This window comes from Mastomys coucha, chromosome X (assembly GCF_008632895.1).
Source record: "Mastomys coucha isolate ucsf_1 chromosome X, UCSF_Mcou_1, whole genome shotgun sequence".
NCBI classification, from domain to species: Eukaryota; Metazoa; Chordata; class Mammalia; order Rodentia; family Muridae; genus Mastomys; species Mastomys coucha.
The window spans coordinates 4,499,407-4,511,135 of NC_045030.1; the positions used below are offsets into that span (position 1 = coordinate 4,499,407).

At 37.2% G+C, this 11,729-nt stretch overlaps 1 protein-coding gene across 5 annotated transcripts in view; it reads right to left on the bottom strand.

The window, feature by feature from the left end:
* Positions 1 to 11,729, bottom strand: part of Rpgr (retinitis pigmentosa GTPase regulator) — a 57,818-nt gene that overhangs the window by 4,537 nt on the left and 41,552 nt on the right. For 4 of the 5 annotated variants that reach the window (XM_031340709.1, XM_031340409.1, XM_031340490.1 and 1 more), the window contains 2 exons: positions 2,893 to 3,111; positions 1,422 to 1,479 (listed from right to left, as the gene is read on the bottom strand). In XM_031340709.1, coding sequence (XP_031196569.1) covers positions 1,422 to 1,479; positions 2,893 to 3,111 — 277 coding nt within the window. Of the gene's footprint in view, positions 1 to 271; positions 400 to 1,421; positions 1,480 to 2,892; positions 3,112 to 11,729 lie in introns of all 5 variants that reach the window. The other variant, XM_031340556.1, reaches the window with a different exon arrangement.

Sequence of the window (11,729 nt, forward strand, 5' to 3'; positions counted from 1 at the left end):
CACTGACTGGGCAATGTTATTCGGCAAGAGAGTTTGAGATCCCCTCTTGTACCTGCCTCCCCAGCACTAGGAATACTGGTGTATGCTACTACACCCAGCTTTTTAATGTGGGTGCTGGCAATACAAATTCAGGCCTTCATGACTGCATGACAGGGCTTTAATGATTAAGTCATTTTCCTGGCCCCTACATCACTTACAACTTACTATTTCTGTGGAGGTTATAAGAACAAAATAATCAAAGAAATTATTTCTTCTTCTGTTTAGTTCATACCAGTCAGATATCGAGTCCAATGAATGGTTAATTTATTTCTGAGGTACTGGGCACCAGAGTCTTGACTATGCTAGGCATGTGTTCTACCACTGGGCTACATCCCAAGCCCACGGACAGTTCTTTTCTTCCTAATGAAAACACAGTAGAATGTATATATAGACTGATGATGGAAAAACACAATGGATAAGGCTTACAGCACAAGCATAGCTGGTTTGCATCTAAAACAAAGTATACTCACAGTCTCCTGTATTGTGTGGCACCTGCTGCTACACTAACATGCTTAAGATACTTTTTCAGTACCTGCAGTGAACATCAGAGACACAAATGCAGGTCCTGGAGGAAAAAACGAGGTTCTAGGACAGCTCCATCATATTAACTTGTGCCAAGAAGACCCTAGTATTTGATAAGGATTAAGTTGGGATTTGAGGCAAAGGCCCAAGATATTACTGGTTGGGGAGGAGGGAAGAAGAGGTAGATTCAGTCCTAAATCCTTGACCAGTGACATATAAGCAGCCATGGCTAATGAGTGTAAAGTGCATTTGAAGAAGCTGAGAAGGTAAAAGTGAACATGGATAAGCCTATTTAAAGGGTCATGTGAAAATAAATGTAAGAATCTCACTCCTTTTTATCTTGTGACCTACTGCTCTCATTCTTTGTATATTGTGGCTTATTTAAGAAAGTGGCAGTTTCTCTCCACATGTTCACTCAAATGCCCCGGCCAAGCAAGATTATCCCTTTGTACTTCCAACATGAGATTGACATGTACCATTTTGCCTCCACTCCATTTCACAGAACTAGCTCATGCATCTCCCTACTTCAAGGTTTTACAAGAATACAGAAAACAAATAACAATATTGGAACACCATTTTTGTCCATATCATATATCTGATTGATGATAAAATAATGATTCTTAAGCAGGTTGTGGGGCTGGAAAGATGGATCAGCAGCTAAGAATATATACTGCTTGTGAGTCAGATTCAGCTCTCGCCATCCACAGCAAGCAATTTAAAACCCATCGGAACTTCAGGGTCGAGAGGGTTTACAGTGTTCTCTTCTAAAGTCATGCACATACCAACACAGACACAGACATATATGGAATTAAAAATAAAATAAATTTAAAATACCATTTTGAAGTCAAATGAGCTTATACCTTTTGGATTTTCATTGTACTCACGAAGGGTCCGTTGCAGAAGGTTGGCACTGTCTTCCTATAACCAATGAAGAAACAGTAAAACACAAACAAAAAGGAACTTTCTTCCCATATTTGTGCTGCTAGAAAACCTGGTTTTGGTTTCAAAGCTTAATTCTAGAGCCTGTATCTAATTAATGACATAGGCAAGTGATAATTCACTTTGTTGGGCTTCTGTGCAATGGGAAACCTCAGATGTTCAGTGATTGCTAATGTCCTCAGTGATCATAAAACAGGCACAGGGGCACATGTCTGTAAGTCCCAGGAAGCAGAAGCAGGTAGTTTCCATGACTCAGGGCCAGTGGTTAGTTTGATAGGGAGAACTTATTTTTTAAAAATACAACGAAAACAAGTTGTATGAACTTGTGAAAACTGTATAGTTCCATCATCTATAAGTTGACTGAGGAATGGCAAACAATTTCTCTCAAAAATTTACAACAGGAAATGGTATTTAATGTTTTCTGTGTTAAAATGTTTTACAGGCCACTAAAACCTAAGTTATTACAAATTTCCACAAATAGGATATTTTTCTTAAAGAAAACAATAAATGCCAGAACAATTTGTTTTCCTCAGTGAAAGTAAAAAGTCTTGAGAAAAACAGAAACCAAGAAAACCTGACCTCTACATGACAATCATGTCTTAAATTAAAAATGACAAGCACATAGTTTGAACATATCCTTAATACTGGTACTACACTTTCAAATATAGGGTCAGCTATGTTTTGATAGTTGTTTTTTGTTTGTTTGTTTGTTTGTTTTTTGAGACAGGGTTTCTCTGGGTACCCCTGGCTGGCTGTCCTGGAACTCACTCTGTAGACCAGGCTGGCCTCAAACTCAGAAATCTGCCTGCCTCTGCCTCTCAAGTGCTGGGATTAAAGGCGTGCGCCACCACTGCCCAGCATTTTGGTAGTTGTTTATGTTTTGAGAAAGAGAATCAATTTCAAAAATAGTCTTTTCTAGAGCAGGAATGAGAATATTTTATTAGCTAGAAACCATGTGTAACTCAGTGTTTTGTGCAAGTGTTCTGGAAGGTGAAAATGAGCACGAACCCATTCCACTGGGGTTTCAGCATCCTGACTGCATCCATGACAAACATTATAAACTCAAATATTGCTGTAGCTGTATGCATTTATATGTACACATGTGTGAATATATGCATATAACACACATCATTTCTGTCACTAGCACTAGGTTCCCAACTTTTAATCTTAAGCATTCCAGCTGGAGCCCTTTCCATGCATATAGGAATAAAATACTACCAAGCAGTGTGGCAAGTGTACTACATACAGGGCTTGCTTAATTCCTAGACTAGACCAAAATCCTTTCACCTTATGATAAAGTGATACATAGATGTATCTGCTCCCATAGGAAACTACAATGTACACTTCCCTTCTTCTCAGGTGCCACTTCAGGACACAAACTTGTCATCATACCTCTTTAAGGACTTCAGCTGGCTTCTCATCAGCAGTATCAACAACAGTTTCTGAGCCTTCTGTTTCAGGAATGCCATCTTCAGGTAAACTTCCTTCTTCTACAATCTCCTTCTCTCCTTCCTTCCCTTCTTCTTCTACAGTGTCTTCTATATTCAGGATACTAATTTGCTCATCCACGTCCCCTTCTTCTAGTTTCACAGTTTCTGAAACTTGAGGAGCCTATGAAAAAAAGTAATCACAAAAGATTTTCTCTTTTTAATGAACAGATGTGTTCTTTTTAAATTCAATGGCTGTAAGTTGATCTCAGTGAACATGTATACTATAACAATCACATTTAAAAGCCAAAGACACGAAATACTGTAGAACCTATGCTGAACATTAAAATTCTGCATCACTAAGGATTTCCTGTCTTTTGTTCTGTGTACGTCTGCTGCTGGGTGGTAACACCTAGTGTTCCTAAAAATCTGTTAGTATATTTTCTTGGCTTTCTCCAAAGTGTGATCTTAAGCTTGAAAGAAATTAAGAAGTTTCTTCCTTATTATAACATGGTAATATAGTTATATCTATGTATTATGCTCATTTTCTAAAGCATAGGGATTTAGAGTTCTCCCCCAAACTTAAAAATTCACTTATATTATGAAAGTATGACTATAACTCAGAAAAAAGATAAAGAACACAATGCTGTTGAATACTGTATTTTTTACTAAAAGACATTAACTGTAGCACTTTGAACTTAAGCGCATTTAAAATCACAAAAATACATCTGGATAACTACTATAAACCACAGAAAACACTTACCTTTAAAATTGAGATAATTTAGGAGATATTGGCAGAATACTGGCATTTTATAAAAAGAAAAGGTAAAGTTTCAGTACATTCTTAAAACAATAGTCTGGAATGCTCAAGTACATATCCTGTGTTAAGACTATGGTGAAGAAGTGAATGGGTCTTACAAATCCAATTGGACCATCATTTCATTGGTCACATACCACAGTGAGCTCTGGTCTTTGGTTTGGCTCAAGACATACTTTGTATGTCTTAGGAGGGATATCAATGTTCCTTGTGATGGTTCAATTTGCCAAAGGACCCACTCACTTTGTCTACCTTCATCTCCAAAATCCTTATTCTAGATTAGTACCCTGGTTACTAGGAGAGGCAAGGAGAAGGCTATGCTGTGCCTACCAGAAACAGTCATGGGACTACAGTGACTGTTGAAGATAGGGAACTCTTGGCTAAAGCTTTAGGCCAGGGGAGCCCTAGAATTTAGTGCTCAATGATGCTGAGGCCCTCCAAGAGAAGGCTTATTAGGGAGGTAAATACATAAGGAGAGGTTAATTGCCTGGAAAAAGTTATACAAGTAACTACCTAAAAGAATCTACAATACATGCAATTATATATATATATATATATATATATATATATAGAGAGAGAGAGAGAGAGAGAGAGAGAGAGAGAGATTAAATGCAAATTTCTCATTTGTCCCTCTGAGAGTCAGAGAGTAACTAACAAGAATCCCAATACCAGATAGGAAAAGCCCTCCTTTGAGTTGTTGGTTAGAACTGTCCAAGGGATTCCCAAAACTTCGAGGTTCTTGCTATTTCCTCTGCTTGCCTCCCAGAGGTAGAAGGTTTAAGTCCCTATTGCTGAAGACACTATGCACTTCTGAAACAAGGCATAGAGGCCTCAGCAATGGAACCGACTTAAATGTCCCCTCCATGAGGTTGAGCTTCCATAGTACCAGAAGGCACCATGTAAGCTTCCAAAGGAGGGAAACCAATATTCCTACTCAGCTATGATGCCTATGAACCACAACAATGATCAGCATGGCACCGCAACCCTAGGCTGCTGTAGTGGCATGCATCCCTTGGCAGTAAGTAATAGCTTTCTAATAGGACTTAAGATCTGTTCAACAGCAGGGAAACAATGCCTGGTATTGAACACTTAGGTAACTACTCAGTGCTAGTGAAGTCATGGATACTGGAGAACAAATAACCACTACTTTACTAAACTAACATAATAACTAATAACAATATAGGCATTTGACTTTATACCCACAGATAAGTATAGTCCTCACCATTTATCAAGTAAACTTTTTGCAACAGATGGAGACCATTAAAAAAAATACAACTAATCAAAATTCAGGGTTCTGGAGTCCAGCTCCAACTGACACATCTGTAACTAACTGACTCTCGCACCTAGGGCTCAGGGAACATTTTGGAAAGGCGGATTAAAAAACCCTAAGAGCCAAAGGATCATGGAGGTTGCTTTGAGACTGTATCTCTCAGTAATGTGAGAAGTGACATCCAAAGTCTCACCAACATGACAGTCTAAACATAAGCTAGACAAAGACACCAGTAGATATACCAAAGAGGGCAGGGAAAAGCTCCCAAGGACTTAACCCTACACAAAGAACTTGAGGTACACTCCAAGTAGAAGAAAGAGTCTTCCCAAGAGAAGTGTACAGCAACTGGCTATCCAATACCAAATGGTCAGCTCTAAAGTCATACATATATATTAACATTAGATAGACTGGGTTTTGTTATATTTAGAAATATATATATATATATATATACATATATGCATATAATAACAATTAATGAAAAAGGAAGCCATGGCATTGAAAGGGGGCAAAGAGTAGTATATGGGAGGGTTGGGGGGGAGGAAGGGGAAGAGAAAAATGTGACTATTAAAATCTCAAAAAAAAACCCATTCAATTTTATAATTTTTTTTAACATTTTAGGCAAAGTTATGGAGTTTCTTTTGAAGCTTTTAATATGTTAGCACAAGTAGACTTTTGGAGTATAACTAAAGAATTTTTTAAATGAAATCATAGGTTCAAATTTTTTTTAACTCACCACTGGGTGATTTCGATGTTTGATGTAACAAATGAGATCTTGAAGAAAAGTATCTAATTGTTTATATTAAATTCTGTATTTTAATGAAAAAACTAGAGTTTCTGTGGCTTTCCATCCTTTCCAGTGTTTAATATGATGTGTTCTCACCATACGTATCAGTAACATCTCATTGTTGCTATAAACAGTACTTCCGAAAGTGAGCCAAGTCAAGTATTTATTTTAATGGATTAGCTATTTTTTATTCAGTTGATCTATAGGGCTTTGCTTTAAAAATAATTTGGCCTGTTTTATTATGGCATTTTTTTAAAACAAACCAAACATATATACACATACACACACATATATAAATTTTAGTGTTTAAAGTACAGAGAAATTGATCCCACTCATTCATATATATATATGTATATATATATATTCACATATATTGTTTATATTTAAATACTGACAATTTGAACTAAAAGAAATCATTTGCACAGAAAGCAAAAATAAAGTCTACAGGCCAGAGTATGCCTACAAGCTGCCAGTTTGATCTTTGCATTCTTATCTTCTTATGACACCACTTTATTTAAAAAGTCTTCTTCCTTTCTATACATGATTCCATATTTCATTCCTATCCCTTTACTGTAACCACTGTATATATTCCAGTTTGAGAAGCAAGACTACAAATGTGAATGAAATATTCAGGGTACTGTACACTGGGGTGGTAGGCATTTTATTCTCAGTTTTATATTTATTCTACACCATTCTCATTGTTTTTCCTTGGACAATCTATTTCCTTTTTGTAGCAATACATTTTGGGCTAACCATATGCATGGGGTCAATTTCTCTGTGCTTTAAATGCTACAATTAAAGCTTTAACCCAGAATCTACAAGGGTAATAAGTGGAGGGCTGGGGTTTGAGTTCAGGATTGTTGGACTACAGGGGCTCTGGTCTCCCCCAAATCTGTCCAATCATGTCTCTTATTTGGAGATCATAAGAGCCATGTTTCCCCTCCACACTGATGTGTCAAACATTGCAGATTATTCTATTTCCTAAATTCCCAACAAGAACATCCTGATCTGGTGTGTCACTGTTTGTATGAACTGCAAGTTCACTCAGCAAGTTTTATCTGAAGAATGCAATTCCCTCTAATCTGAGAACCATGCAGGCAGTTGTCTGACAATTTTCAGAGTGTAAAATGTAGTTCAGATTCTGGTTTTATGTAAGGCAGACTCCTTGGAGCTCTGGGGCTTTTCTGTCAGTGTTAGCTCTAGGCTTCCATCAGGTCACCCACAAGATGCTCCTTTGCTGCCATCAATTCTTCCTCCTTGAAACCCCTTCTTTGCTTGGGTAGCATTTTCTCCTTTCCTAGAATATACCCCCACATTTTCTCTAAGTTTTGTTCCTCAACTTCGTTACTATTCTCTTACTCTAACCTATTGGTTCTCAACCTTCCTAGTGCTGAGACCTTTTAACACAGTTTCTCCTGTTGTGGTGGCCTCCCAGCCATAAAACTGTTTCACTGCTATTTCATAACCACAATTTTGCTACTGTTGTGAATCATAATGTAAATATGTGATATACAGGAAAAAATATGTGAAGGGGTTAGGACCCACAAGGTGAAAATCACCATATCTAAACACTCACTCCGTTATGTTTCCCCCGGATCCTGTCTGAAAAGTTCTGTTCACAGGAGGGATGCTTTCATGAGATCCAGCTAAGTACATGGACAAGCTACTGATCCCTAGTGAACTCTACTGAGCTCTAGACATATATGCTAGTCCCGACACTGAACATCTGGAGACCACTGGAAGCTAGCAAACATTGAATGGTCTCCTCGGGCTGACTGCAGTCACTGTGAACAGCACTGTTTCTAGTTAGTTTTCTAGGCCAGAAGGAAGGTGTCACTTCCCCTTCCCTCCCAACTACATGTTTGTCCTAACTACCCACAACTCTCTGATACATATTCCCATGTCTTCGTCCCATGTCCAGTTCATTCTTTACCTGGTCTACTATAACTGACTCCTCGCCACCATTACTGCGGCGAGGAGTCAGTTCCTCCTGCCTGTTCAAATCATTCTTCATATTTCCACCAGAGTAACTTTACAAAACCTCAAGTGTAGTCAAAGTATTCTTTTCCCAGTAACATCTTGTGTGAGTATATAAAGCCCTTTGCTGGTTAAGTTCTACTTAACAAGATTCATTTCAAAGTTTCCCTACTCACTGGTGCCAAGTTCATTTTTAATCCTTTCATATAGGAGCTGAAGTTACTCTTCTAACATACTCTACTGTCCTAATAATTTCCTGTTGGTTTATAGAGTCCTCTGAAACAAGGGGCCCTGTGTTATGTCTTGTCTATCTAAGACATAAAATTTTTCTTCTCTTTAGTCTGTTTTTAAAAAGCAAGGTATATACATATTTTGGAGCTCAGTTTTCATCTTAGTGCTGCTTTGGCTAAAGACATAGGAGTAGAAAACCAAACATCCCTGTTAAGTTATGCATATAATTAACAAGAAAAAATGATTAAAAAAAAAGGAAAGAAATAGTCATGGCAGAAGTACCTTGGGGTTTCCAAGTGTTCTTTGGAGAAAGATTTTTAGTCCTCTTGGCAGGTAAGACAGAGGAAAAGTGAACCATGGGAGGTGGATTAATACCTGGCTTCCTTTTTAAGGTCTATCTGACTTGAGGAAGACCATTCATTTCTAGGGGCCAGATACATAGACACTTGATTCAATAATATGTACCAGCTATTAAACTACATGTTAGGAACTAATCATACATAGGACATGGAATTTTCACAATTAAAAGAATGAAGAAAAAGATGACAGCGCCTTCCCTTACTGATGCATTGGTTGGAGAGAGCACACACACATGTAAACTGATCTCTACAGTCAATTATTATCAATCAAAACACACTTTAGTGTTACTCACCTTGAGGGCTGTTGTCGAACAGCCGGAGATGCTCTGTAGAAATTCTTTGCAGCTTACCTGAAAGTCCCTTTCTGACAGAGTCCACATTACGAAACTGTAACTCAAGAGATTCTACAGGGATAACACCTCACATTTATCCCAGTAACGATCAGTGAACTAAAGCATGCACTTGAGCAACTAGCAGATTTAGCATGCCTATAATCCCAGTACTGGAGAGGTAGCAACAGAAGGCTCTGAAGTTCAAGGCCATCCTTGGCTACATAGTAAGCCAAATAGTCTCTAAGCAAGCCTAGGTTATGAAAGACCCTGTCTCAAAAACAAACGAGGAAGAACCAGCTATTGAGATCTATGTAACCAGCTCCCAAGTCAGAAGGGGCCAAGTGGTCTTATTCTTCACTTACTTTTCTAATTCTCTAGTGATGAGATTTATACAAGTATAATAATAACCTCTACTTATGAAAGTTTGTTTTCTTTTATAACCTGTCTCAATGTATTACTAGCCACCAACAAATGCCTAGCCATAAACTTTAGAGTGTATTGGGCCTGCCACAATGTATGACTTACTAAGTGTTAGCTGAACACTGGGCAGAGAAAGTTAGCATGCTTTGTTTAGGGCTATTGCTCACTTCCATATAACTGCTTAAAGACTAGGTGATTCTTGTAACTAAACTTAAGGCTTCTGTTTTAAACTAAGGAATAGGGATAGCAGGAATTATTGTGTGATAAAGCTCTAACAATGCTTTTCCTATGGAATTCCTTAGGTCTCACATCCTAATTCTGTATGTTTCTAGAAAAAAACAAAAACAAACACCAAAACAGACATCTACAAAGACAAAGAAGCTGGTGTGACTTCATAACAGCTTGAAAGCATAAGTTCTCAGTAGGGCGCTGGAGGCAAAATGACTACATAAATACTCTTTTGACTGTGCCTTATAGGAACTATTACTTCTAAAGGACACCACACATTTTGGAGCAGGAAAATGTAATGAAACTGGTCAGAAATGCTACTTAAAAGTGGATATCTCTATCAGTTCAAATAGTGAAGCAGATGTCCTTTTAGAAAATAACTTCAGTACTCCTGGCCTATTCTCTTCATAGAAAAACCAATGCTCCCCCACTGCCCACCTTTGGCATGGCTGGAAGATTCTTATCTCCCTGGCATTCTCTTATGAATTTCCTTTATGAACTTTATGCCTGCCACCTCTTTTATTTAATCAAAACTATTCTTAAGTGATCACGTTTGTCACAAACATCTTATCATACTACTAACTCTACTCTACAAACAGTCCATATGGTCAACTTGGCCAAGGACTGCAGTGTCAAATCAATGTAGTTCATCATTCAGGAATACTACCTGCTATCTTTGTAGCAGGATCTAATTTATAGATTGCTCTAAGAAAATGCTACTTCATTTGATTCCTGTCCATCTCATTCTCCTTCTTACAGAGAATCAAATGTATGGAGTTCAACCACACATTTACAATGAAGGTATGGAACATGCTGAGAAAGAAAATCAATTGAAAAAAAGGTAAGAATACACAACCAAAATAGCTACATTATATAGATCTAATCAAACTAGACTTTTAGAAATTCAGTATCTAATTTAGACAGTTTTTCCTCCACAAACAATAGTGGATGCATAAATTTAATCTTTATTTTACTTAAAACATTCTGATAAGCAACAGACAGAGAATTACACAAGTCAGTGAAAATCCACTGAGGCCACATAACACACAATGAAAATGGAAGGTCTGATGGCAGAGTTAGTACAGAAATCACTTGAGTTCAGAAATTTCAAATTACAGAAGATAGGAGACATTGAAATTATCACTTTTAAGAGCAGAGAAAAGAGTGTAGGTGCTTACTTTTATTTTTTGAAATGTTTGAACTTCTATGAGTCCCTATATTATGTTTCAGCTACTCATAAGCTATTCTGTCATCCACTTGGGCAGCAATCATAAGAGATCACATCATTAAGTCTCTAAGACCTGAACATAGCTGTCACGTTATAGATTTCTATCAAAGGGTACAAAAAAGGGAAAGGGACAAATGTCATTTCTTAAAATATGAATTTTCTACCTTAGTTTTATACTATCATCACTTCTTAAATTTATTTTAGGTCATAGAGACTGAAAAGGGATACTAAAATATTTATTAAAAATCAGAAGTTTTGATAGCACTTAAACATTTGTACTGTTTTAAACACAATGGAATATATATATATATACATATATATATAGAATATACTCTCTCTCTCTCTCTCTCTCTCTCTCTCTCTATATATATATATATATATATATATATATATATACTATTATAGTAGGCTTCTAGTATATAAACCTGACACTAATGCAGACTATACAATGTTAACTATAAAAAATGCCTTTTAATAATAATTTTTAGTTATGGATTAGTAATTTGGGAGCAGAACACAAGATATGAGTTTAGGAGGAATCAAGACTTAACATTGTCTCCTGTTACCTTTAACACCTTTGTATAAATGTCATCACTTGTCTATTTTTCAACCACATGTAAAAGTACTATATAGTAACAGATCAGTTTAATAAAATGTAATGAGTATACCTATTATTCATAAGGCATGCAAATGACTTCCCTGGTCATAATCAGGTCAAATTGAGTCTGTTACTTCAATTCCAAATAAAGTGGTAAAACATCATTCCAGAACCTTTTGGAACCTAGGAGCCCATTCTCTAAAAGTTGTTTGGACTCCATTGGCATTTTAGGTGGCTGCTCTTTCCCTCTTCTCCCTGGGTTAGTAATGGACTTTTCTGAGTATGTGCCATGTCTGCCATATTTCATAGACCCATTTATTTTACTCACTTTTGAGGACTGTTTTCTGTCTTCCCGACTTTTATTATCAGCCACTTTTCCAATTGCCTCCTTGTATTCCCCTTCTTCCCCGTCATATGTTTCCTCTTCCTCCATATCATCCTCACAACTTCTGTGTTCTTCCCTTTCTCTTTCTTCCTCCTCTTGTCCCTCTTCTTCCTCATCTTCTTTCTCTGTACCCTCTCCTTCCTTCTTTTCTAGCTCCTCTCCTTCATTATCTC